The following is a 25758-nucleotide window of genomic DNA, read 5'->3' on the forward strand; positions in this document are numbered from 1 at the left end:
TCTCCTGTTTCCGGCTTCCATTACTGCCCTGCTCCGTCCCTGATAAGCAATCTTTTCATCAATCAAACAACGGCCTGCGGATTGCTCAACATGCCATCCGCTCCATATCCATCTTGATGACCAACGGCGACACTCATGCCTGCTTTCCCTATCCTCCAGAACACCACCATCAATGATGGCGCTGCCGATCCTTCACAGCTTGGGAGTGTTTTGCAAGTTATCTGCGCATTTCCCGTTTCTGGCCAGTACGGACCAGGCTCCCGTGTGTTGTGAGTCGCGCCCCGATGTTATTGCTATTTCTTAGAAGCCAGCGTCAAATATCTGACCTACTAACAGGAGAAAAGGTACTACGTCCTTGTAGCTGCCTGTATCATAGCTAGAAAGGCAGAATATGTAAGAAATGCCTGCCTGGCCGCGGCTCTCCTCAATCCCGCCATCGCTGCGCTACACGCCATTGTGTTGGCAGCGGTACATAGTGATGGTAAGCTGCGTCTCGGTATCTAGTCCTCACACATCTTGACAATGTCTTAACAAAAGGAAAGGCGCTATCGATCTCGATATCTATGGTGCCCTCCAGTTTTGTGCCATAGGCATCATAGCCGCTCCGACCACGGTGAGATTCTCCAGAACGTACTTCGAGAATAAAGGACTTGGAATCTTGTTCGTCTGGACTTTGCTGATCCTAGCCGGTAAGAGTCGTGGCGTTTTAATCACTTGTGTCAAGGCTCATGGAGGAAGGCACTAATAATATTTCGTCGTCAGGACTCATAGCACTTGCTGTCGAGTTCTTCCGAGCCGACGCCAGGGGTTGCACGGATGAGAACACCGGCCGACAGCTCTTCCATGATGACGACTTCCCATACGGCAAGACGACATGCGGCCTGATCTGTTCTGTTGAAGAAGGCCCGTTCTCCCCTCTACGACGTGGCTCGGCCGAGAATATCTATGTCGTCCCTAATCCCAACCTCTTCCCTTTTGGCGCTGCTACCTTAGTTGCTACGGCGTGCTGCATCCCTGGCACCCTGTATCTCGTGTGGACTTGGACAAAGATCAAAGCTATGAACTCCATGTCCACGATGATGCCACCTTCAGAAAAGGTTATCAGTGGGATAAACACCGATAGCAAGCGTATGAAACTTCTCAGGTCCATTATCGGCCGGACGGTGGGCAATGTAGAGGTTCCTGTAGTACGTTCATCATCCACCAAGCCTCCCTCCTCTTCCCGGACTAATCATTCGTGTCAGTTCGGAGGTGCTGTCAGTGCCATAATAATATTTGGGGAGCTCAATTTCTGGAGCAAACCCATGATGTGGGAAACCGAGCCTCTCACCAACGCTTCGCAGTGGTCAGGCATGGCCAGCGCCCTCCTCGCAATCCTTGGCTCCATTTACATTGTTATTGCTGAACACATGGACGACGGAGAGGCTTCAGTTATTGTCGGCTCACCCACAACAACGAGCGGAGGTGCTGATCCTTACGCTTGCTCCGACACGGCAAGCATGGCCAATGTCCCAGTGAGGACCAGTCGCAGCAACTCCAATGCCAGTCACTCTTGTCCCTCCCATGCCCGCCAAGGGTCAACGGAACCACCTTATCATTCCAAGGCATTAGATATCTGCTTCCCGCGGGTACACCCTGAACACCGTGTTTCTCTGAACGCTTCCCCGGGCGACGAGGGTTCTGGTCTCTGCTCTACGCCCGGTTGTGTGTCCCGTGCCAATAGCTTCGGCAGCGTTGTCTCCAGGCCTGGTTCTGTTTTCGGCTCTTCGAGCAGAGGTCAATCACCCCAGCCATCAACAAGATCCCTCCCAACCAATGCGACGTCTGGTTTGGCACAGTCACCCTCGACCGTTCCGCCAACCACTGCCACCAACTCACAACAGCTCGGGTCATCGCATGGGACTACACCAGTCGAAACCGGGCGCCTGGAGCCTGTTCTGGGCACTGTCTCACCCCCTACAATTGTGGTGTCGTCAGCAGAGTCGTCTGGGGAAAGCGAGCCCAAAGGCAAGGACTGAAAATTCGAAGGATCAGGACAGAAATCATGATGTTTGTTGTCCGATGCTGTTAATGGTCGAACTTCCCGGTGTTACAATGAGCGGGTATGCTACAGGAGTTAGAAGGTTGCTGGAGTCTGGAGCAAGGAAGACGTGCTGCTTTTGTTCGTTGGAAGGCGAATTGTATATATACTAGAGGATAATGGCCGGGCGCAGCAAGGGAATCCACCACTAGTCTTGTATGTAGAAATAGGCAATTGTTATTCTGGACGTCAATCTAGCAGGGCCTGTCTCATCAGACCTCATACCTCCACCTGACACTCTCCCATCCCTTCCGCTTCCTCACTCTCACTCCAAACCCCTCTCCTTCATGCGCCGGCTTCGCCACAGCATCCACCATCGAGAGTGGTCCAAACCCTGGCACTCTTCCCTTATTTCCTTCCAGGGGCTGCACCTCGTACCCCAACACCATTGTCGCCATGAAGGCCATCATCTCACAAACGCAAGCCTCCTCCCAGGGCAATGGTGTATCCCGCCACCAAACGGTTGGAACGCGGCACGCATCATCCTCGCACTTCCCGGACCGTCGACGTCACCTGATTTTCCCAAGCTCTCCTTGCGAACGAACCGCTCCAGATCAATCTCCTGTACGTCCGAGCCCCAATACTCCTCCATGGCGTGCCCCACGCCAATGGCCAGTTGCACCATGGTGCCTTCCTTGAGGAGGTATTCTCTCGCACAGCAGGTCGGGTATCTCGAAGGATGGTGTCACAGGTGGCGGTGCGCGTAGAGATCTGGTGGACGACATGTCGCATGGTCTCTTTGTAGCAACTGACAAGGAGGGGGCAGCGAGATTCGATCGTGGAGGCGTTTATGAGGAGGGTTACCTCGTTTCTTCCTCCGTTTCCTCCGCCTTGAGTCTCCTCTCCAGACACTCCGGAACCATTTGACGTCGTGCTGACCGTGCTGCTGCTGCTGGAACCGGTGACCTTGACAATCAATCCATCTTCCACCTCTTTCCGCAACTTGGCTAGCAGGGTCTCCCTCTTCCCATCCTGATTGCCACCGCCACAAAACACAAACCAAAACGTCCAAAACAATGCTGGCACCGTATTCGCCAAAGCCGCGAACGGCAGTAGAATTTCGAATCGGGCGATATCCATGGATGACAAGCCTGCTTCACGCATTCCTGCCCCGCGGCGACGGACAAACGCGGACGCATGAGCGCCCAGGTCGTGCTCGGCAAGGTAATACGGCGCGAGCGCCTTGACCAAGCATTTTCTGGCCTTGTACGCGGTGCGGGCAAAGATCTTTGGGAAAGGGAGGGTGAGCGAGATGAGATTCGATTCGAATACCCACAGCGCTTGTGCCGGGTCCTGCTCCTTGGATCTCGCGGTGTGTTTGAACGGGTTATGTTCCTCCCCGTACAGCGCGACGGCGGTGGAGTCGGTGAGCATATCCCTCAGCCAAAGGTACAGGTTCGGTATCTCCACCGCTTCACGCTTATCCAGCAATTGGACAAGTTCCTGCCCCATCCGCTCAAACACATACTTCTCCAACGGCTTCACTTCCTCTCCCTGCAACGATTTCGGAATCTCCTCCCTCATTACCTTGTCCACCATCCGCTCCCCCTCGGGTGCTCGCCACAGAGCCGTCGCTTCAGGGCTAACTCCTGTGATCGCGGGTGTTGTTTCTCGAAACCCCGGCATTGTTGAGAGCGCTTTGTTCCTCAGACAGGCAGCGACCAGGACGGGATCCCAGACAACGTACATCTTGCCGGCGAGCATGGGGAGCGTGGCGATGGGTGGGCTAGAGGTGGTGCGGAAGAGGATGGCATGGTAGTTTGCTTGGTGTCTGATCAGGCCGAGGATGTGGCCTATCAGGGGCACGCGGGGACGGAGGAGAGGGGGCTCGAGGGGGTGCAAACGGGGGCTGAGCGTGCGGGGGATCAGCCAGATGAGGATGATGCTAAGATAGCTGCGATGATGGGGAGAGCCATCGCGGCGGTTTGGACATATTATACCCCGGAGGATGGCGTTTTCGTTGCCGTGCCCGGCACTGGCAAGAGGGAGAATTGAAAAGCAACTTGAAGAGCTTCGATGTACTGGGACTCAGTCACCAGCCTATAGTTATATGTGCCTGCCATTTCTTGCCATTTTTGTGGCCGGCTCAGGGCACTTATGTATGGTGCTGACTCAGCACATTGCAGGTTCGATGCCGCTGCATTTCAACTGAGGCGGATAGCTGATGATGTCGATGAGAGGCTTTATGAGTCTCCCTACTTGACTCCCTCCATTTACAATGATACCTTGTCTCGAAAATGCCATGGTATTGCCCGGGGCTGGATGCTACAGCTTCGCTGGCAACTCAGCCCTTGTGAATTGGTGGTGATTCAGTGGCCGAGGCCTGGTGGCTTTGCAAGCCAGCCGCATGAGGCGGTTGACAGCTCGTGGCTGAGCAAGCCGTTCAGCAGTCCTGGGGAGATAACGCAGCACATCAGCCTCGTCGCCGCTCCGAACCCCCCTTGATATAAAACTTATGATGATATCCAAGATTGTTTCTCCAGCCGATGGCTAGCTCCATTGGCATCGGCACAACACACCGGTTATTTGACCTCAAGCACATCTACGCGACTCAGATTTAGGGCTGCTTCATTTACAATGGAACAGGAAGGAGACAACCCAAAAGACCAGCGGCCGCCGCGGCAGCCCAAGTCCTTCCTTTCTCTGCCAGTTGAGGTTCGCATCAAAACATACGATCTGGTCCTGTTTCACCCGTTGGGCTTCACCCCTGAGGAGTCATTGTACTGAAACCCACCTATCTTGATCAATCCTGTTTGACGGAATGGTTTTTTTTTGTTGACCTTGAGTTTGAATGACTCCAGGAAACGTCAAGGACGAGACCCAAACACTCTGGCCCTGCTCTATGTGAACAAGACGATCGCGGCTGAGGCAGCAGGGCGCTTCTATTCCATCAACAAGTTCTGTGTCACGTCTCTGTCATGGGATGTTGTCACCTCGGATGGATCTTCCGAGATATCGTTCGCGACCTGGTGCGTTATGCCCCTGACGTTGGCTTTCCAGTTCACAAAGATCTTCCTCCGTTCCCTTGCTGGAACGCCAGGCTGATTCATCATCCTCCCTTTGAGCAAATAGGCTCAAGAATATTGGCAACAATGCTCAACATATTCGATCGCTCCGTAAGTTATCCGCATGCAGTGGCTCAGGTTTTATGTTTCTAATTGCCATCTTTCAAATTTAGTTTTTCGGCACTACTATGACAGGCCTGATGAGATGTATCCGTACGCTAAGCGGGTCGTTGATATGAACATTCGGCCTCTTGTCCCGAGCTTGCGGAGTATTTGCCTAGCCTTCTGCGACATTGGCGACTATCCGTTTTCGGTGATGTCCAACATCGGCTATGATAGCTCCCTTCGGGGCGCCAGGGAAATCATCGGCGGGGAATTTCGTGGCGTCGAGAAAGTGGACGTGATCGTGCCGGAATGAGAAGGAAGAAGGTATAAGGAATACTTCTACTAGAATATGGAGCGGAAGGGTTGGACCATCTCGTGGAATCCACTCATCATGATCGTCAAACTGTGTAAGACGGGAGATGGTAGGTGCTTGGGTTTGGCCAAAACAACAATACCCCGGACTCGTCCAGAGCACAACCAAACTCGGGAGGTCCTGAGCCTTCTCGCTCGGATGGACTCGAAAACGAATACCTGTGGTCTCCGCAATGCGGTCAGAGCCTCATGTATTAGAACTTAAGTCAATGAAGAAGATGACTCGTCATTGGTCTTTGAAGCTGTGGGCAATGAAGACGGAGCGAAAGTTCCTGTTGTTGGCTCTGAGACAAGGTGACCTGGGTAGGCCCACTTGGCGGTGCCCCGAGACCCGAACAGGGCACCCCGCAACAGCCTCAGCCGCCCGGATCTTGCTTGGCACGTGGGGTTTGCCTCAGCTTCTGAGCGGTGACGGGAAGTTGACCCCCAGTCCCTGATATGGCGCATATCTTGTCTGCTGCTTGCCGATTTGATGTTCTGGTCCTTGACGCCAAAAATAAAATTAAACCCGAAACGTTGTTTCCAGCACGAGTTAAGCATGAGGATGAGAGAATGGAAGTAAATTCATGCTGGACATCAAAATCCAGCATCGTACTCTGGAGCAACAGACATTTGCCACGCTCACAGGGCTTCGTCGTTGTGCACCCAACTCGCCGAACACTCCAACACCCGTCGGCCAAGTGAACACGAACACAGCTAGACCCGCCAAAAGTGGCGCCAGCTGAGGTGAGGCCTGCACCGGATCCGGCCCAGCGGTTCTCCAAAGGGTTTGGCTCACAATTGATGACGGCCAAGTCCCTCAGCCTCCTGGGTCTGCGCAATCCTCGAAGGCAAAAGGCCAATGGGAAGGCTGACGCATGAGGCATGACTGGGGCGCTCGGCTGCAGGCCAACGTGCGTCGGCTCCCGTCAAATGCAAATGCGGCAACGATGACGACCCCTGTTTTACCCCTTAAACCCTGCAACGCCCGTCTGCCTGCGCGTTTGATCATGAACGTTTGTTCCGGTCCCTTTTCCTTCTCTTCTTCCGCTTCTCCCGCCTCAACTCCACCCATTCCTCGCCGGTCGAAGCCGAAGTAGCATCGGGTCGACGACAAGATGCTGCCCGTTCTCGCCGGAATCACCTTGTTGTCCTTCGGGCTCATTCCCGGGGCTTCTGGTTTGGAGCGCCGCGGCGACGGCATCGTCCGCGCTCCTGTCCGGGCCATTCCCGGCGATCCACTGCCGAACCTGCGGGGCCGCCAGAATGCCATCGACGTGATCAATCAGCTTAATGGGACCCGGTACGCCGTCGAGGTCCAACTCGGGACTCCGCCCCAGACTCAGTACTTGATTCTCGATACCGGATCACCCGACACATGGTTCAACCCAACCTGCGCGACGTCGCGCTCGGCCGCCGAATGTAGGAGATATCCTAGGTTCGACCTCGACAGTAGCAGCACGCTGGTGGACCTGCGGCAGAGCAGTCTCCTCCGTTATGGAAGCGGCCAGGCCATGGTCGAATGGTATCGGGACACCCTCACAATAGGATGTATGTCTCACTGTCTTCTGAGTTTGGTCTCACCTTGGGCCGTCGACTAACTCCTCATAGCTGCCGAGATCAAGAATCAAATTGTCGGAATCAACGTCGACTCAGAAAAGATTCCCCTCGGTATTCTTGGAGTGTCTCCCTCCGTCCACGGCACCAACGATTACGACTACGTCCTTGATAGCATGGTGAAGCAGGGTCTGATCAAATCGCGCGCTTTCAGTCTCGACCTGCGCAGCGTCGAGAACCCCAATGGCGCCATCATCTTCGGCGGCATTGACACGGGGAAGTACATCGGCTCCCTCGCCAAACTCCCAATCCTTCCCCAGAAACAGTCCCCGCGCGGCGGCAACCGGTACTACGTCAGCATGACCGGCGTCGGCCTCACCCTTCCCGACGGAACCATCCTCAAATCTGAAGCCATCGAAACACCAGTCTTCCTCGACTCCGGCGCCACCCTGTCCCACCTCCCGACGCGGATCGTCCAGGCCCTGGCCAACAGCTTCAACGACTCTGCCTACGACCCCGAGATGGGATACTACTACCTCCCCTGCTCCGCGACCCAACTCAACGCGTCCATCGACTTCTACTTTGGCGACAAGGGCATCAGTGTTCCGTTCAAGGAATTCATCTGGCAGGTCGGACCCTACTGCCTCCTCGGCGCTATCGCTGAAGATACCGAACCCATCCTCGGCGACACCTTCCTGCGCGCTGCGTACGTCGTGTTCGATCAGGACCAGCGGAACCTGCACATCGCCCAAGCGGCCAATTGCGGCGAGAATCTGGTGCCGATTGGGACAGGGAAGAATGCCGTCCCCAGTCTGACGGGAGATTGTACCGAGCTGCCGACGCCGACTCACACTGGATCCAAGAGTGGGAGCGACAAACTGGACGTTACAGGGACGCACGCGCCAACCGCGACTATTACGGGCGTAGTGCCGGACTTGGATGATGGTCCTGGACCGGCAGCGGATGGAACCGAGTCGACCGGACCGTCGGAGACGAATGCTGCTCCCGCTGTTGGCAAGAGCGGGATGGGCTTGGCCGCGGCTGTGGCTGTGGCGAATGTGGTGGCTTTTGCGCTCTAGGTGGGCGGCTTGTTTGTTTCTTGCTTGATACCCTGCCAGTGGGTTTGTCATTGCTGTTTGTTTCAGGGTCGGGTTTGGGATCTAATCTCTCGGGTTGCTACGGGTATGCATTCATGGCGTTGGGTCGGGAAGAGTGCTTGGATCAACAAACGGTACATGCCGGGCTGGGCGAAGATCTGGCTGTCCATAGCAAACCTTAATGTATACATGTACTTCATGGTGAATATCTTTGGGTCTTGCTGTGAGGTTCCTTTTTGTTCCCCTGGGGTGTGACGCATGCTGGCCCTGTTCTTTCAGGACGGGCGTGTGTCACACAAGCCAATCTAGACTTCATGCGTTTGGTATCACATAAAAATCCGAGCGTACTTATATTCCATCATGATATCCCAGCCTCGAGCCTTTTGACGCCAGTTTCCAAACATTGTGTAACACAAACCACGCGGGATGTTCAGGTGGTTCCTCTCTGAGATTCTGTGGATGATGAAAGCAGGGGGATGGTAGGTCTTGTTAACAATGTTACACGAGTTCAGGGGTGTCAACACAACCCCAACACCAAGCAACGGGGCACTCTACACTGTTGTGAACAGACTCAGGCTGCTCTGTATATACTCCTTTCTCTCTAAATTATTAATCTCTTCTCCACTGGCACGGTTCTTCTGGCGGTTGGCCTTCATAAATCGCATCGACTGCTCACAGCGGCTTGTGAACAACACAAGCCCAGGCCAATCGTGTCGTTGCTCCCGACGCCAACATGGAAAGCCAACTAACTCACAGTCCCGGCGGTCCGGAACCCCCTAATCCCCATTGATATCGAGAGCCCGGCAGTTCAGGTCCATGGATCTTTGTCTTACACTCAACCTTCCCGTAAAGGAAACACGACGTCGGCCTGGAGCGCGTGATTGAGCAAGTCAATGAAGAGATGAATGATCTCAAGTTCGGATGAGATAACTTACACGGCGTGAACAGGAAAGGACGGCCTCCGAAGGCGGCAGAACTCTATCCCGGCCCACGTGAGGCGCGTTGACCACTTCAGAGGTCGATAAGGGGCCGATAGGCCGATATCGCCGCCGTTCCTTCCTGGTTTCTTTTATTTTGAAGTCACAAGTCACGAGACGCGTTCCCGATTTCGTCCAATCCTCGAGGGCTACGCGTTTGTGTGTGGTCAGCCCACAAACCTAAACCTTTTTCCCGCTTCAAAAGTCGGGCAACTGTTTCGATTCCTTCTTCTTTCTTCCTTGCCCTTCTTCCTCCTCACTACTTCTTCCAGCCATCAATCTCTTCTGCCTTGAACTTCTTCTCTTCCACAACAACCTCTTCTTCTTCCACAACGCCTTCTTTCACAACGATCTTCCCTACCACAGCCCTCTCTTCTCCCACATCTTCCACTTCCTCCACCACGTTCTCCTCTCACACACCGACCTCACTCTCGATTCTCATTCACATCCCTCACGACTACAAGGTCACTCCTTGACCAACACTTCCCATCTCGACCAATACTTCCCACCGATCAACAGCCTCGGTAACAGCACCAGGCTTGATCTCATCATCATTGACTTGTTCACGGCTTGGAGATCCAGGTGAAGCGCTCCTGCGTGACCAACTTTCCACCTCCAAGCATACAGCGTCACATCAGTCCAGGACTGAAGCATCATATCACATCTTCCACCCCTCACACATACTCTTCCTCACCGCCACCACTCTGTTCGCTCCTTCTTCGTGATACTTACACACACCACGACAATGCTCCGCGTTCTCTTGGTCCAGACTGCCAAGGGCCTCAACCCTTCCTCTGGCGGCTTCAAGGCCAACGTCAACATCCTCCGCTCGCTGGCTCGATTTGGCCATGCTGCCGCCCAGATCTGCTATAGCACTGATGACGAGGTCGAGCTCCACGTCGCCCGTGCCAAGGCCAACAACATTGAACCCGGACTCACTGAGACCACCATTGATATTCCCCTCGCCCCGGACGTTGTCCACAAGCCGTGGATCAAGTCCTTCACGGACGAGTACAACGTCTTCAACGTTGTGATGGAACTGCCAGTCTACCGTCTTGCATATCCCCGCCAGGAGTTCTAGGAGGACATCCGGGTTTACCTGGAGGTAAGTGGACTTGCTATGACTTGTACTTGATGCAGCGTCATGGTAACATCCATGTCACTTCAGACTGGTGAGATGAGGCAGCGCGTCAAGGCTCTGGTCAACTTCTTTTCCGAGACGATCGAGAAGTTCAAGCCGACGCATGTTGTGTTCAATGACCCCATCACAATGAAGCTTACCGCGACCCATCCCAACCGTGTCAGCTTCAAGAGGGTCAACATCATCCACAGTGCTGAACAGCTCCCTTTCGGCCCCTACGCTGCTGGCGTTGAGGGTCACTGTTACTCCCCTGCCGCCGAGAATGAGCTCCTCCGTGGCCTCGACGGCATCTGGTCTGTTTCCCAGGCTCTGACGGACTACGCCCGCATCCACGGCAACCTTGAGACCAAGTTCCTGGTTCATCCCCTTGCCACATACCTGGACAAGGGCGCGGACGGTAAGCCGACCAGGCCCGTCGTCCGCGACAACATTGACAAGGACGAGGTCGGCATGGTCAATCCTTGCCCTCAGAAGGGCAGTTCCATCCTCATTGAGGTTGCCCGCCAGCTGCCTCACATCAAGTTCGTCGTGTGGAAGAGCTGGGGTACTCGCGCTGACATTGTGGCCCGGCTCGAGGCTCTTCCCAATGTGACGTACGTTGTGTGATTCTATTCTCATCACAGTGTTCAAGGCATGCTAACCATCTTTGTCGGCAGCGTGAGGGACACTACCAGGGACACCAACGAGATTTGGGATCGCATCAAGATTCTCATTGCTCCGTCGCTCTGGTATGAGGCCTGGGGCATTGTCGTCACGGAGGCCCAAATTCGTGGAATCCCCGTCATCTCCTCCAACTCTGGCGGCATTCCGGAGGCCAAGATGGGCCTGCCCTACATCATCCCCGTCAATACGGTCACCGGTGCTCGCAACGCCGACGGCACCTATGTGATTCCCGACCAGGGCATCGCCCCCTGGGTCGAGACAATCAACAGGGTCATGACGGATCGAGAGGAGTACCGTCGCCTGCGCGACCTGACCGTCGCGGGTGCTACTGAATGGGTGAATGCCCAGGATGAGCACGCTCATGAAAAGTGGTTCCTCTCGATGATGGAGATGAACTAGATTTCGGATCTTTGCTGGGACTTTGGGGATCTTGCGGTTGGCGTGCACAAGGGCATTTGCCCTGGGTTGATCTGGAAGGATTTTCAGAGGACAGACAGATGAATGGAACTCTGCAATTTCTGTCTGTCAGCATCCACCAGCTTCTTACGTGATGTGCCATGTCGCGGAATGATGTGATGTCGCGGAAATGTGATTGCACATCACACCCCAGCCATCGTCAAATGGTGGACGAAATATCTAAAAAGGCAGCGATATTGTAAACTCAACATCTGTTGTACAAGCCCAGGAGGTCTCGGCGTGATGACAGAGAACGGTCATCAAATTGAGCTCGAGAAGCCGACGCCGATGAAGGCATGCTGGGATACCGGTCGTCATCCCAGACTCATCGGAGTCGGAGGATGGCTGTCCCAGCGAGTTCGAGGAGACGACACAGATGAGGGCACATTGGGACACCCGGTGTCTCCCCCGGTTTATTGGAGATGGAGGGCCTATTAGCCAAACGAGCTCGAGGAGAAAACTCAGATGAAGGGACCATTGTGACACCGGTTGCTATCGCGGACTTGCCGGAAATCAAAAGGCTTCCTGTGTCTGTCTTGGAAAATACCATTCTGCACTGAGAGCCAGTTGCCTGGCTCAGTATCAGAGCAAAAGAACACAGGACGTTTATAGTTGTTCAAGGCCACTCTGCGATTACTAAGCTGCTGTTAATGGGATCTCATATGATAGGTTGCTCCGGTTCGCAGCAGAAAGAGCTGAGAGTAAACGGTATTTCCGACTGGGAAATAGCAGAAAAGGTGTGTTGTGAACTTATTCGCGTGGTTCTAATTCAGCATCAAGATTACAAGTGAGGAGAGTCGAGGCGCAACATCTTAACACTGATGTTTCCACAACATTAACACCTGTTTTTAACGCGTCTTCGCTTTCTCCTCCATCACCACGGCTCTGCGCTCATTGTACTCTGTGTTTCAATTGGACAATGTGCACAGTGTCACCAATAACCATCGCCAGTTCTCTTGCCATCAGTCAAGCCTTTAAGTGAGGAGCGGCATTCATGATAGACCCCATGACCCTTGTCACCTCCCAGCTCCCGTCATCGATCAAGCTCACGCAATTGCAAGGACACTGCTGCTTCCCCGCGGGGTAGCATGATTGCTCTAGACTCTTGGAGGGTTCTCGCCCGATTTCGCCACCAGAGGGTGGTGTCAATGACATCATGATCCCTTCTTGAATTCAGGACCGTACATACACAGAGCAACATCAACCTCGAACAAGAATAATTTTTCATGACCCCCAAGATCCTTAACCAAACCCGCATATCGCCAGCAACGGAACTTCACCTCTACTTTGCTGAACAAGGAACCATGGAAAAGACACACGCCCACCACCATCACACCTCGACCAACACGTCGAGCCAGGGCCTGTCGCATGTGGGCATGCGGAGCGTCTACGAAGACGGAAACCAGCGCGCCCACAGCCAGGCTGAGGTAGAGAAGCTGTCCCGGGAGACGGGGACGAATATCAAGGGATTCTTGCCTAGTGCGTCTTCTTGTGTATCAGCGTTCTCCCTCTCCTGCTCTTTGTTGTCCTGGTCGCTGGGCTTGTTGATGTCTTTGCTGACACCTGTGTGCAGAGGATCAATCGAAGAAGTTGGACAAGCTGTACCTGGAGCAGGTTTGTCGTTCTCCTCCATGTTCAACCCTCTTCTTGAGCTTGAGCTCGGAGATCTGTGTCCTATTGCCGAGTAATTCACGAGCTGACATGACCCTCGTCTTTCCAGGTTGAGCGCGATAGGGAGGAACATGCGAAACGTGATCCGACATATCTGGTTTGTCAACCCATGTTTTCTCGCCTCAGGCAACCCTTTCCATCCCCTATCCTCTTCGAAACACCTCACCGTGTCTACGAGAATAGCCGAGCTAACACAGACTTATAACAGGCAAACCTCCACCATGCCAAGCCATCCAAGGGAGCCGTAATCGACAAAGAGATCATGGAAGAAGAGCAAGAATATCTGAGGAAGAAGAAGGAGAAAGAAGAGATGTCCGCAAAGAAGGTTTATGAATAAACTGCGTAAAGGACGTGGACCTTGCCGGAGATTGGTGCGCGTGAACGGTGATACTGGCCAGAGTCTGCGTCAGAAAACCGGCAATCTGGATGTTGGAGGGTGGGAGCCGTTTTTGCTATCGCACATTGTTGAATAAAACTCGGATTATATTGTCCATGTCCATAGGGACCTCTCAGTTATCCAAAGAAAACCAACCTCGTCGTGGTTGCGTCATGCCCTTTGCCCATTACCACCGTCAAATCCCTCCCTCCCCTCGCCAATCTTCTCCCTCAAAAACGCCGGCGCCAACACCCTCGAATCCACCTGATAAAAGAAATGCCCCGGCGACACCACCACCCGCCCCCAACACACCGAGTTATTGTCATGGCAAAACACCTTTGTCCTCTCCTCCGGCTACCCGCCGGGGATCTTTCCACCGTTTTGCTCATTCCTCGTGTATCCAAACAACACCACACCCTGGACCTGCTCCCCAACACCTGCTGCTTCCTCGTCCCATAACTCCCTGATGGCGTTGACAATGACGGCCGTGCCCTGGCTGTACCCTCCCGCGACAACGACCGAGGTAGGACATTTCGTGTGAGCAAGCTGGAAGAGGCGCTTGCCCTCGTCGATAGCTTCGCGAGTGGTGCCGAGGGGAAGGAAGTTGTGTGCACCTTGGGCGAGGTAGGGGTCGCCGACGCCTTGGACCCAGATGCCGCCGTTGGATTGGTAGGTGGTGGTTAGGGAGGTGGCGAGGTTGGGACCGGCGGAGATGCCCTGGGGAATGGTTAGTAAGGGGTAATTTTGCATGGTTGGTATCTCTGTGTTGAGGGACTCGGAGAGCCTTACCATATTTCCCGGCTCGCCAGTCGCCCGCGCATAGATGAGGATAACGCGTGGACAGGCAGCTGGGTTACCTTCCTCTAGATCATTCCGGACGGTTTCGACTTGACGAGTGGTTATTCTCTTGTTGTTGTGAAACTCTAGATGTTCTGTGGTGGGCGGGTGGCCGCTACTCGGAAGTGCAGCTGCCAGACCAAGCGCACCGGCCAGGACACAGAGGAGCTTCATGTTTTCTTGAGGAACTGCAGAGATGAAGAACGGACAGCAAACCACGCCTGGGAATGATCACAGTTCTTAAATGATCAAGTAATGTGCCTGGCAAGGCTCAACTCAGAGCAGCTGGAGTATGGTGTGCCTAGTTGTGATGTAACCCTTCTTGAGATTTGTATCATCTGCTACCCTCCACCTCTGCATGCTTGAGATGGGCCATCAATCCCTCCGAACATACCTCTGCACACCGTACATGGCACAGATGTCCTATATACCGCTGTACCTCGTAAACCAGGGGTCGCCTTCCTCAGTGATGCCGTCTTGATGATGAATGGTCCCTTCCAAGTCCCGGGGCCCACCTAGTTTTTATCCCCTGCCTCAATGTTATGTACCTGAGTACCTGACTTTGAATGATGGGACAAACAAGGCTTTGGCACTGGAGTTCTTAGCTATCGTCGAGTATAAATCCTGTTTGATGACATGAGTAAATAGTAAGAGCACTATCTTCAAGTTACCAACGATACATTCACTGGCCAAACACGCTTTATGTAGCTCCATTAAGACATTGACCCAAATATTACCAAGGGCCTTTGTTTCGTTAGGCTTGAACCCTGTGTACAAAGAGTCTTCACAACAGGCTTGTTAGGAAACCAAGGGAAGTAATCCACATCCATAAGGGTCAGCTGTTTGAGATCTCTTTACAAGTAACTGGACGTAGTGGATAATCAGAGGAGCACCTTGATGGCTACAGGCCTCCATGTTCCTGGAATTGGCTCTCGGTACGAGTATAAGAAGACTCCTCGAATGTTCTTCAACAACTCCCAACATTACTCAGCATTTGCATCCAGCAGCACTTCCCAGTTCACGAATCAACTTCACAAGTTTGCCGCTTAAACAGCCACGTCAAACACACTTCTTCATCTCCAACACAAGTCACTCTCTTACATACTCTATAAACTCGTCAAAATGCCTGCTGGCGGTGGTGGTTTCTACAAGTACCGTTGCAAGAACTTCTACACCCACAACTGCACAAACTGGGTGTACTGCAATGGCCATGCCTGTGCGGATTGCTGGGTGCGTTGAATACCCATCACTTTTGTAGATACCCTGGATGGCGTCCAAACACAAGCTAACGGAAAATTAATATCAGGCGGAGGGTCGTCAGTAATCGACATAGGAGGATGGCGTTGACCCGGATACCGTGGGGTGCGGTTGGAAAGGACACAGAGATGGTTATAGATAGATACCTAGTTGAGCAATGAAGTTGCGTCAGGTTTACGTGTCGTTGGCCATTCACAATGTGACACCTCCATGCCATGATAGCTCCGTATGGTCATATCGCTACATGTTCATCTAGACATGAAATCAGGCAATATTTTGAGGTCAGTAAGTGAGATACACTCAGACATATCTCGTTCAGTAACTCATGCCGGTGGATATATTCAAGGACTCTCTCCTCTCCCTACTTTCGGCTATCTCTTGTAACTATTTCTTAGGGTTGGCCAAAGGGGTTTTCTTTCTGTGGTCTACCAGGGTCCTCGCCCCTGCCGCTCAGGTCATTGTTGACCCTCTCCACAACGGAGAGTTTTGAAGACGACATTTTGGGCCCGGGCAAGGTCGTTCGAAGGAACAGATCACATTTATTTCATGTCTCATAGTGACCAGCGACTTGACGCAGGGGATGATGGTTCAAGAGATAATGACAAGTGGGAGGGTTGTCCCCGCGAAGGTGTCATGAGAGCGGGGGCGAAGACAGCGAGGATGGCGACAGAGAAAAAAAATGCCCACATCAATGAAGTGCAATTTTTAGTCTGCTCATGGATTCAAGCAAGAAAAGGAAGGGGCGGTTGACGAGACGGCTGATCCTGCGTTCAGCTTGACAGCGGGAATCTGGGAACCAGAACACTGTGGAAAGACAGAGCAGACCTAAATTGAAAAGAGTAACCCAGGGACTTTTTTGTTCTGGATACACACGAGAGCTGCCTGATGTTTAGCTTCATGTTGACGACGTGGTCGCACATGTCCCTTGGTTGACATGTCGTTGCCAAAGCTCCGGAAGTTCCGAACACGGAAGACCAACAACCCTCACCAAAGTGCGACACGGCAGTTTTGACGACATCATTAATCATGTACAGCGCTATGCGAGAACATTTTATGACAACATTTCAGGCATCATGCTGAAACCCCCCAACGCAGGTCACTAGCCAGCAAAGTCGACCTTTGCGGTCCGTATTCGGCGATGACGACGTCGAGTGTCCCGTTGATGCAAGCCTTGAAGGAGTAGGACTCCAACATCTCACTCAAACTCAACCCGTCGAAGTCACATGAAGACAGATCGCGAAGCTCCAGCCGCACGCCAGGAAAGGCAGCGTGTATGTCGCTAATTGTATAGCCCTGAAACAAGTCGCAGAGTTGATGGTATTCGTGTTCCGGGTGGGGGAGCGGCAACACGGGGGTCAGCTCTTGAATGGGAAGCCGGATGCCGAAGTTATCCTCTACAAGGGAGGCAATGCGCTGGCGACGGGCCATGATTTCTTCTCTCAGCTTCCCGAGAGCTGGCGTTGTCGGGATTTCCCTAGGGTTTGATGACAAAAGGCCGGGGCCCCATTCGTGATGGAAGAAAATGCGGCCAACGGACACCAAAACCGGTGGCGCTCCAACAGGGTGATGTCGATACAAATCGTCGTCGTGGGCGCCATGGTCGATCAGGAGGCGGACCAAGTGAGCATTTCCCGCATAAACAGCCAATGACAACGGCGTCCACCCGTTACGAGTCACGGCGCGTACGTTGGCTCCATGGTAAATGAGCATTCGAACAATGGCGGTGGAGGTCTCCGGGGTGTTAAAGGGGCTGAAAAAGCAAGCGTAGTGCAGCGGAGTCCAGCCGAGAAGGTCGCGCGCATCGATGACAAGCCCCGAGGCTTCGGGTCCTCCAAGGAACCTTAGAAGGTGGCCTACCCGATCGGCTTCATGGCTCATGGCGGCGTGGTGAAGTGCGGAACGTCCTTTCGAGTCACGGGCATTGATGGCTGCACCATAACGCAGGAGAACATCAATCAATGACGATGCTCCTTCCAAGCCCAATGGACCACACGCAAAACATAGAGGCGGTTGCATAGCCCATTGATCGACTTCACAATCCCCCGTGGTAGGAACCATGTAGTTGATGATGGAAGATTTTCGCACCTCCCCGCTGCCCTCGCCGTCCAAGGTCGCCTCAGCCATAATGGTGATGATTTCACGGGCCCTTCGGATAACGTGACTGGCGGGGAATGGATGAGGGTCTGTGCAATGTGAGCGGTGTTCGGTGAGACGACCTTGAGCCCACCAAAGGACGGACAAAACTGGCGGGATAAGAAATTTCGTCCACCGTGCGATATCAGCACCATGGGCGATGAACTTCTCAAGGATGGTTAAGATCCGGGGGTGAGACCAGTAGCGATAAATAACTGGCAAAGTCACTGGGCGATATGCTGTCCTCACAGTCACAGATATACTCTCGTAGATTGCGCCGCGTGCGAGCAGAAGTTCAAGCTTCTCAATATCGAGAGGGGCGTCTTCGATGACGTGACAAACGATGTATCGTGTCGTTTGAAGATAACGGTCAAGATGGGGGGAAATGGGGAGCGAGCCAGACAGATCGAGGAAGGAATTCTCAAGCAAGTAGTCGACCAGGCCTTCCACTTTGCGCTCCTCGGGGTCAGAACGTGAATACTTCGCTGTGGCTCCACGGTCGAGGAGGAGCTTGGTTGTTTCAAGCGGAACTTGGGGATGCAGCGACATGAGAAGTGGCGTGTAAGCCATGCGAGGCCAGCGCCACCGATTCAACAGGTCGACAGCTGCGTTGGGGTTTGCTCCGGCGTCCAAGAGATAACGCGCAATGATTGGGTTCGCCGGGCCGGCCAGCGGCAGGTATGAGAAAAAGGGCCGGCCCACAGCAAAATGGATGGGGAGAATCCCTTCGGGCATCTCTTCGCCGGCGAAGGGAATTTTGATGCCATTGGGGTTGGCACCGCGGTCGAGCAACAAGCGTACAACCTCGGGCTGATTGCAATAAATGGCTATATTGAGCGGCGTTTCTGTCCAACCAACACCATCCCATGATTCGCCGATGACCGAAGCAAAACCCCAGTTGCAACCTGCGTCAGAGGTACCGTAAAACGCATCGTTTAGTGACGCTCCATGTTGTAGGGCACGATTCAGGGTCTGGAGGTGGCCAAAGCTGCATGCCCATCGCAGGGAGAGGGAGTCGAACTCATGCACGTCCTGAGTGTAGAGCACAGATAATGCGGGCTCGGATAGGGTGCGGCAAGTGACAGCCAGATGGAAGAGATCGGCCTGGTACAAGTACCGGCATATTTGGAGAAACAGCTCGGTCGGCAAAGTGGTGAGGTAGCACTGGTCAGCGGGCCAGGTTGGTGGTGCCTTTTGACGATCGAAGTAACCAGCAGCCCTTAGGTATCTGAGCAGCCCATACTCGCGATTCCTTTCACGAATATATGCCCAGATGTCCGTTGAGCCAAAACAGCCGAAGCCCATTGTGCTTCTCAAAAGGCAAATGTCTGGGAAGATGCATCAGACGCCACAGCATCATCAATTACATCGCCGATCTTGACATGTACGGAGTATTTGAGGTATCTTGACTCTTGTGGCCCAATCCCAGGCAGCAGCGGCAAGCGGCTTGATTGATGTTAGTGTTGGCCCGACAATGGTCACGTGATACCCAGAGTCTTGTTCGTGGACTGGGCGTTGAAGCAGAAATGACTCGGAGACCAAAGGAGATGTCGCATTGGCTTGCACTGGACGCAAAATCTGAATGAGGGAACGTATTTCGGCGGCAACCAGCCAGAAGCGGGGTATTGTGAATCTATTTCTGTCGGATGCTCTTAGGCTTCCGTTTCTTGAACACCACAGTGGGTAAATCGATGGCAGGACCCGCAGATGCGTGGGGACCAGAGCCTTCACTGTCGGGTAACCCTTTTGCAGCATCAGCATCCACCTCCACATCAGGTTCCTCCTTGATTGGCGGGTCGGTCGACGCTGCAGCGGTGGATTGATTCGCATCGCTCGCATTCCCCTCGGTCTTGACTTTTGTGTCTTCTTCCTTCTTCGTTTTGACCAGCGGTCCGCTGAGCAGGGCCTCAAGCTCGGCATCCTCCTCGGCAGGCATCGTCTTGGAATCAACACCCCATTTCCTTGGCCGCTTGAACAAGTTGTTGATGGCTTCTTCTTGCTCCTTCTCCTCCTCTGTGCGCTCACGTTCTCTCTTGACGCCGACGGCTCGTGCTTCTGGGTTGATCGTGTCCTTTTCCCCGGAACCCTCCTTGGTGTCGTCCTCAGCACCCTCAGCGGGAATCTGAATGACGCGGGTTGATGTGACAGTCCATTCTCCGGCCATGGCCATGCTGCCCCTCAACTCGGTCGGAATATTGACGCCAAGTTCCGCGAGCTGCTCCAGTTGCCTTTGCCTCTCTGCTTCGGACACCTGTTGAGGAGCGGCGCCGTACGCTCCTCCCGATGTCCTTGCGCCTGTCCGTGACGGACCGGATGAGCTGGAGCTTCCAGGCTTCCCAGAGACAACCCCATTTAAGCGTTCAACCTCTTGCTTCGCGCGTTCTTTCTCGCGTTCTTTCTGGTCGGCAGCTCGATGAAGTTCGCGGAGGGATCGCTTGACGGCATTTTGATGCTTCGCGGTGGCTTCGTGGTTGGTTCGTTCGAGCTTGGTGTCACGGACGTAGACGCCGCAGTGCTTGCACCAGTATTTTGGCGTTGACTTCCAGTATTCGGACATGATGATAAACGGCGACCGAGGATTTCTTCGTGGAACGGGGTGAGAGAAGAGATGGGGATCAGGAAGATCGTGGTGGAATCTGGAGTTGCAGGAAGAAACACTTGCATCTGGAATGGACAAGACGGAACCTGCCTTGACCTGGGAGCTTGCGGCTCCACAATGACGCACGGGCCATATCAAATGGCTGGCTCATGACAACCTTGGCGAGGAACTACTGCTCGTACAAGCCTTCAGTCCAACAAAGACGGGAACCTGGAAAACCGCATCGTCATCAAATCATCATCAAACGCTGCCTTAGAAGGCGACTTCTGAAACATCATCTCAATACAACATTGTGCTTTGATTCAATATTACTCGTACGCTGATCTCGGCGGCCACTGGTATTGGACCCTAACCCCGAACCATCCAAGAACCCTGGCCGAATGGTCATGGACGAGACCTCATCCAAAGGCCAGAGGTCGCCGCCGCTGCTGTACCGTATCATCACGATCTGGGACGCCATGGCGGCAGATGCGCCAAGTGAAAGTGAACACTTACTCGTGTTCTTCCATCCTTCCATCCATCCTTACACCCCTCACTTCTATCACAACACCGTCATCAGAGCACCTTTGCCTCCACAAACTCAGAACACTCTCCTCTCCCCGAGGGTTTTCTTGGTGATCATCGCTTTGCTCGGCGTACAACACCAACAAGGGGGATTGTATGCGGCATTCCCTCGCTCATCAGCAAAACCCAGGAAGTTTGTCGCCTCGTAGTCGTGCTCGAAGGGGCAAACAGAGTACGGGCTGCCGGCATTCCCGTTTGGGTTGGCTTCCGCTGTGTTGCGGAGCTCCAAGGACGTACCCAAGTGTGATAATATCGTTGGAGAATTTGAAGCTTATGTATGTCACGACGTGTTGGATGTTGAATTAATATCTTTGCGTCTCGCCCAGAGCTCTGTTGTTTGAGTTGACTCTTGGGGACCTCCTCACTCATGGTGGGGAGCAGACGTTCGCTTTCGGGGCCGTCGGTTTTGCCGTCGGTTTTGCCCTCGGGGTTACAAGAATCATGCTTGATTTCCTGTTGCAACTGATGGCCATTAGTTATCCTTTCCTAACAAGATTTTGTCTGTGCGGATATCCAAGTCATGAAACAACCATCCAAAGAGGCTGACAGAAGATTAGGTCTGCCTGCTTCCCATCATGGACGTGGCGTATCTTACGGGGCACCATCATCATGCGTGGGAATCAACGACTCTTTCGGGCAATTTTTATTTCCTTTCTTGGATTGTGCACTTGCAAGAAGTGATCAACGCACAGACACCAAAGCGTGTGGAATGGGATCTTTAACAAGGAGCACAGGGTGCTCTGCTTGATCCCGTGCCAGATGGACATCAAAATGGTCCAGATAATTGAGGCGAGTTTAGTGAGGTCGGTCCCCGGCGGATATATAGAGAACGACAGGGTTAGGGGTTCATGGTTAACACTCTAGATGCCATGCCCCTCACTGTCTTGTGGTTGTCGATGGGAAGAACTGTACAGGTACGTTATCCGAGGATTGTCTCTTCATTCGCCCGGATAATGTGCATAGAAAGTCCAAGGCTGACGGGATTATCAAAAAGCGATTTGGAGGGTAAGCGTCACAAACCGCACCCTCCCCCTTTCCACAACGCTGTTAGATCTTCCTTTGCTTCACCAGCTCATCTCTCAACGCCTTGTCTTCCACCACTTCCCATCTCAGAATCTAACCATCCGCCAAGATTGGCGCATTAATCCACCCGTCCTGATAAAAGTCACAAGTCCCAAGCCTGCACGTAAAGTGGACCTTCCACCTCGGCCTCTTCTCCGCCTTGGGTCCCGCCAACTGTCTCCTGCTCCACGTCACGCACGCACACACCGGGTTGATCTCGTCGTATCCCCTCGTGTCGGCAAACCGAAGGAATTTGGGTGGTTCGTGTTGCTTGCAGACGTCGTATGGCCGGCCGGCGTTGCCGCATGTATTGTCTGGGGGTACGAACCCACGTTCGCTGTCGCTGCCGCACAGGTAGCATGCCGGGGAGAGATGTTGAGTTGCTGTTCTTCTGACAGATGCAGCATCTGGGTCGCAGAGACGACGGCTTTCCAGTGTCTTGGTGGACGGTTTTTGGGTGGTTGTGGAATCGAGAACGCTTTCCGCCATAACGGGGTTTCACTTTGTTCGTGGCCTCACCCGCCGGATTCTCAGACGCTGGCTCGGGCTGAGGGGCCGGTCGAGCCGAGCTGAGATCAGCAACCCAAACTGCTGTGAAGTCATCTGACGCTGCCATTTTAGCCTCCGTACTAGCAGGTTCTACGTGGTTGTTGTCGTCGGCCATCGGCTGGGTTGGCATGCGGTTGGCGATCGTAGATTTCCGGCAGTTTGCTGGATTCGATGGCACTTCCTCGTCTTGAGCCGCCATATTGACTTTCGGTGTACTGGGAGTGGGCTAATCTCGACCAGGGTTGTCTTTGAAGCTGGCAACCAGTAAAGTGAGGGGAGACCATTGATGACTGAGTTCCTGGCTCTCTCTCAGACTGGATCTGGTGACCAGCTTGAACTATTTAATCGCCTGTCTCTGCGGATCTAAAAGAGAGTGTTGCCGGCTCCCATGACATCCCATCTTGACGCCGATGATTTTTCTATTGCTGGCAGGTTGGCCAGGCTGGTGGCATTATCGGAGGCAGAAGACCGCAAGCGACGGGTGAACTTCCTCCGTCACTGTTCGAGGCGTATCTTGGCATATCATCGGACTCACAGGAATCCGCTCCATAGACCCAGTGGACACCTGGATAGCCGCGCCACAAAGAAGGCACTTGATGTAGACAGCTTGCTAATGTAGATGACAACATTCCAAATGACTGGCAAGGAGATAAGGCAGAACAGAACAGCATAGACAGTATGATGAGAACAAGATAGCCAAGGGACAAAGAAAGGAACCACTCTCCAAACAACCAAACCCACCCCCTCAAATTCTCCCCTCCCTCCTCAACCTCATCCTCAGCGCCTCATCATCCACCCTCGTCACCCACAGCCCATCTACCTCCATCCCTCTCCAATCAAAAAAACGCACATTCCCTCCCCTCCTGAGTCCGAGCACAACGGTAATGCACCCACCACGGATTCGCAGTCTCCGGCCCTGAATGTTGCCTCCGGCTCGGCACACCGCAGCTACACAGCGGGTTGGTTGGCTCAATCCCGATATTGTCTGCCCATCCGATGAAGATCCCGCACAGCCCGCACCGCCAGCGCATACGGCCGCCATTCCCGTTGCGGTTGTTGTCTAGGGCGGGTTCTGGAATAACTTGGCGATGACAGCCCCAGCAACGGCGGGGCCGGGGAATGGTGGCCGGGGGAGTTGGTGGTGGTGCCGGTCCCATTTGGGGCCGATCAGGGACGCCGATGATGCGCGATCTTTGACGGGGTGTTGAGGGCTGGCCTGGGACCATGATCGCTGCCGGGGGGTTCGGGAGTGTGTCAAGATCGAGTCCCTCGTCTGGCGTTTCCGGTCTGGGCGGATCAGGATTATCATTCCTGGCTGGAGCCGCAGCAAGGGTTACGCGGGCCAGAGAGTCAATGATGTCCGCTGTAGGGTCGGGGGTGTCGTTGGCATGGTCAGCGTCAGCGTTGGATCCTCGTGCAGTTGCTGAAGGATTGGTAACAGGAGTCAAAGGGAATGTGCCCCTTGTCCTGCTAGTATCTGAAGACGATCTCCTAAGGTCAAAGGGATTGTCGTGTTGAGCACTTATGACAAAGCTCCCATGAGGCTCCGAGGTGCCAGATGTCGACGATGTAGCTGGGCCGTTGGGGGCTTTGCCAGGGGTTGAATTATTGGCTTTGAGAGGTTGGTCGAAAGAGAAAATGGGCCCTGAGCCAGTAGCATTGGATGCTGAAAATACAGGACTTGTTCTGGGATCCTTCGATGTGGTGCCACTGAATGTTGAGAAAATGTTTTTCGACTCAGCCTCCGATGTGGAAGGTCCTGAACTCAAGATGCTGCCATCGGGTATTGAGCTCGGAGGCCGTCCTGTACTCGCTGGATCTGACGTTGCGGACCTTGCGTTAGACGGTGTTTCGATGTTGGCATTCTGTGAAGTTGCGGCTTGGGGATCTGTCCCAGTAGATTGGGTGGGTTTCGTACTCGGTGCGATTGGACTCGCAAGTCCGACAGGATCCGATGACTTCGTTGGGCATGAAGCCTCTTTGTCTGTTGGCCGAGGAGCTGGCGGATTTGGATTTCCAGGACTTGACAAAACTTGCTGTTCCCCAGGCTGGTCTGTGAATTGTCGAGCACTAAGTTCGCCTTCAGCACCGCTACTGGGGGCAGTGCTTGTGCCATCTTCTCTTTGCCCAGAGGACTCGCGCTCTAGGCTTTCTGAAGTTCTAATGCCGACGTCATGACCACCGCCATCAACATTGCCGCGAACCCTCGATCCCGGCTTTGAGACTGGTGCCACTGATGATGCCTCGGCTCTGACAGGTGCCTTTCCCTTGTCTTCCGTATGAGACTCACCGCTGACTCTGAATCTGGCCCCGACAGTCGGATCAGAAGACAGGCGGCCTGTCCATTTTTGGACTCGATAATCTGGGTCCCGATAGCCTCCCAGACACCAGAGGTCAGTATTTCAAAGGCGTCAACTGCTGAAGCGAGAGCTCTGGAGAGGTCTTGCAGGTTTTTCTTTGGAAAATTTGGAGAGCCTGTGGCAGATTCAAGGCCATCGATCGCGTTTCGTAGTTGTCGAAGTGTCTTCCGTATATCTGCCACACTTGCAGACCCATCGGGAGATGTTGATGTCGAAGCCTGGGAGAGTTGGTTAGAGCCTCCGAGTTCGCCAGGTCTTGGTCATGGGATCAAATGAAGTTGAGAGCCTAGTTGTTACTCACCATGTTCTCGGAAAATGCTCAAAAGAGAGTTTATATAAACTTCTGGAAACACCGAGTTCAAGCCAATGTCGTCGTAGATGCCCATGTCAATGCCATATGGCGTGCGCTATCATGCCCTTATATCACCAAGCACGCCGCATGTCTAGTCTTTGTAGCGCACCAACCACGGGTAGGTCCGCAGAAGAACCACCTTGCCTGCAAATTCTCTCTATGCACTTCTTGTGTCTTTGCCCCTCATTCAGGCTGCTGTGATGTTGGGTTGTCCTGCAGTTTCAGGTCACGCAAGCCACCGTTAGTGTGGGCGGTGTGGCTTGAACACCAATCCTCATTCTCCCGGCATGCCGCACCTGCATCCCCGCTTCCTGGCGTTCTCCAGCACAACACTGAGTGCATGTTATTGGTCTTTGTGCCATTACCACGCGCAGACGCATGCTCAGCCTTGCTGTGCTCCTGCAAGACGCTGGGGCCTTGTTAATGCGTCCATGGATGGAGGAGGATGACTAACATTGTTCAGCCTGCACAAGGCTGGGATGTGAACATAGGTCACTCTCGCAAGACATCCTTGCAATCACGCGGTCATCTGTGAACCTGGATTGTTGGCAGTTCACCAACTATGG

At 53.7% G+C, this 25758-nt stretch overlaps 12 protein-coding genes across 12 annotated transcripts; 6 read left to right on the forward strand and 6 right to left on the reverse strand.

Annotated features, from left to right (window-relative positions):
• Positions 1-135: 135 nt before the first annotated feature.
• VTJ04DRAFT_10317 (uncharacterized protein) lies at positions 136-2018 on the forward strand (the record flags this gene model as incomplete). The annotated part of the gene is made up of 5 exons (XM_069358043.1): positions 136-269; positions 345-481; positions 543-689; positions 763-1187; positions 1245-2018. The coding sequence occupies 5 exons, from the start codon at positions 136-138 to the stop codon at positions 2016-2018; spliced, it is 1617 nt and encodes a 538-aa protein (XP_069215051.1).
• Positions 2019-2486: 468 nt separating this feature from the next.
• Positions 2487-4143, reverse strand: VTJ04DRAFT_10318 (uncharacterized protein; the record flags this gene model as incomplete). Its single annotated transcript, XM_069358044.1, has 3 exons — positions 2487-2710; positions 2770-4055; positions 4103-4143. 3 exons carry the CDS (start codon positions 4141-4143, stop codon positions 2487-2489), a joined length of 1551 nt encoding a protein of 516 aa, XP_069215052.1.
• A 514-nt stretch (positions 4144-4657) lies between these two features.
• VTJ04DRAFT_10319 (uncharacterized protein) lies at positions 4658-5503 on the forward strand (the record flags this gene model as incomplete). The annotated part of the gene is made up of 4 exons (XM_069358045.1): positions 4658-4800; positions 4882-5049; positions 5153-5196; positions 5259-5503. 4 exons carry the CDS (start codon positions 4658-4660, stop codon positions 5501-5503), a joined length of 600 nt encoding a protein of 199 aa, XP_069215053.1.
• Positions 5504-6659: 1156 nt separating this feature from the next.
• VTJ04DRAFT_10320 (uncharacterized protein) lies at positions 6660-8177 on the forward strand (the record flags this gene model as incomplete). The annotated part of the gene is made up of 2 exons (XM_069358047.1): positions 6660-7092; positions 7153-8177. The coding sequence occupies 2 exons, from the start codon at positions 6660-6662 to the stop codon at positions 8175-8177; spliced, it is 1458 nt and encodes a 485-aa protein (XP_069215054.1).
• A 62-nt stretch (positions 8178-8239) lies between these two features.
• On the reverse strand, positions 8240-8455 carry VTJ04DRAFT_10321 (uncharacterized protein; the record flags this gene model as incomplete). The annotated part of the gene is made up of 1 exon (XM_069358048.1): positions 8240-8455. One exon carries the CDS (start codon positions 8453-8455, stop codon positions 8240-8242), a length of 216 nt encoding a protein of 71 aa, XP_069215055.1.
• A 1462-nt stretch (positions 8456-9917) lies between these two features.
• Positions 9918-11375, forward strand: VTJ04DRAFT_10322 (uncharacterized protein; the record flags this gene model as incomplete). The annotated part of the gene is made up of 4 exons (XM_069358049.1): positions 9918-10199; positions 10254-10277; positions 10341-10906; positions 10970-11375. The coding sequence occupies 4 exons, from the start codon at positions 9918-9920 to the stop codon at positions 11373-11375; spliced, it is 1278 nt and encodes a 425-aa protein (XP_069215056.1).
• Positions 11376-12736: 1361 nt separating this feature from the next.
• On the forward strand, positions 12737-13440 carry VTJ04DRAFT_10323 (uncharacterized protein; the record flags this gene model as incomplete). Its single annotated transcript, XM_069358050.1, has 4 exons — positions 12737-12911; positions 13006-13046; positions 13153-13200; positions 13312-13440. 4 exons carry the CDS (start codon positions 12737-12739, stop codon positions 13438-13440), a joined length of 393 nt encoding a protein of 130 aa, XP_069215057.1.
• Positions 13441-13833: 393 nt separating this feature from the next.
• VTJ04DRAFT_10324 (uncharacterized protein) lies at positions 13834-14490 on the reverse strand (the record flags this gene model as incomplete). Its single annotated transcript, XM_069358051.1, has 2 exons — positions 13834-14196; positions 14269-14490. The coding sequence occupies 2 exons, from the start codon at positions 14488-14490 to the stop codon at positions 13834-13836; spliced, it is 585 nt and encodes a 194-aa protein (XP_069215058.1).
• A 948-nt stretch (positions 14491-15438) lies between these two features.
• Positions 15439-15640, forward strand: VTJ04DRAFT_10325 (uncharacterized protein; the record flags this gene model as incomplete). The annotated part of the gene is made up of 2 exons (XM_069358052.1): positions 15439-15546; positions 15623-15640. 2 exons carry the CDS (start codon positions 15439-15441, stop codon positions 15638-15640), a joined length of 126 nt encoding a protein of 41 aa, XP_069215059.1.
• A 1004-nt stretch (positions 15641-16644) lies between these two features.
• On the reverse strand, positions 16645-19011 carry VTJ04DRAFT_10326 (uncharacterized protein; the record flags this gene model as incomplete). Its single annotated transcript, XM_069358053.1, has 2 exons — positions 16645-17756; positions 17970-19011. 2 exons carry the CDS (start codon positions 19009-19011, stop codon positions 16645-16647), a joined length of 2154 nt encoding a protein of 717 aa, XP_069215060.1.
• A 328-nt stretch (positions 19012-19339) lies between these two features.
• Positions 19340-20263, reverse strand: VTJ04DRAFT_10327 (uncharacterized protein; the record flags this gene model as incomplete). Its single annotated transcript, XM_069358054.1, has 1 exon — positions 19340-20263. The coding sequence occupies one exon, from the start codon at positions 20261-20263 to the stop codon at positions 19340-19342; it is 924 nt and encodes a 307-aa protein (XP_069215061.1).
• Positions 20264-23540: 3277 nt separating this feature from the next.
• On the reverse strand, positions 23541-25144 carry VTJ04DRAFT_10328 (uncharacterized protein; the record flags this gene model as incomplete). Its single annotated transcript, XM_069358055.1, has 3 exons — positions 23541-23711; positions 24771-25058; positions 25142-25144. 3 exons carry the CDS (start codon positions 25142-25144, stop codon positions 23541-23543), a joined length of 462 nt encoding a protein of 153 aa, XP_069215062.1.
• Positions 25145-25758: the final 614 nt, after the last annotated feature.

Source organism: Mycothermus thermophilus (assembly GCF_041956435.1).
Source record: "Mycothermus thermophilus strain CBS 625.91 unplaced genomic scaffold VTJ04scaffold_7, whole genome shotgun sequence".
Classification (NCBI taxonomy): Eukaryota; Fungi; Ascomycota; class Sordariomycetes; order Sordariales; family Chaetomiaceae; genus Mycothermus; species Mycothermus thermophilus.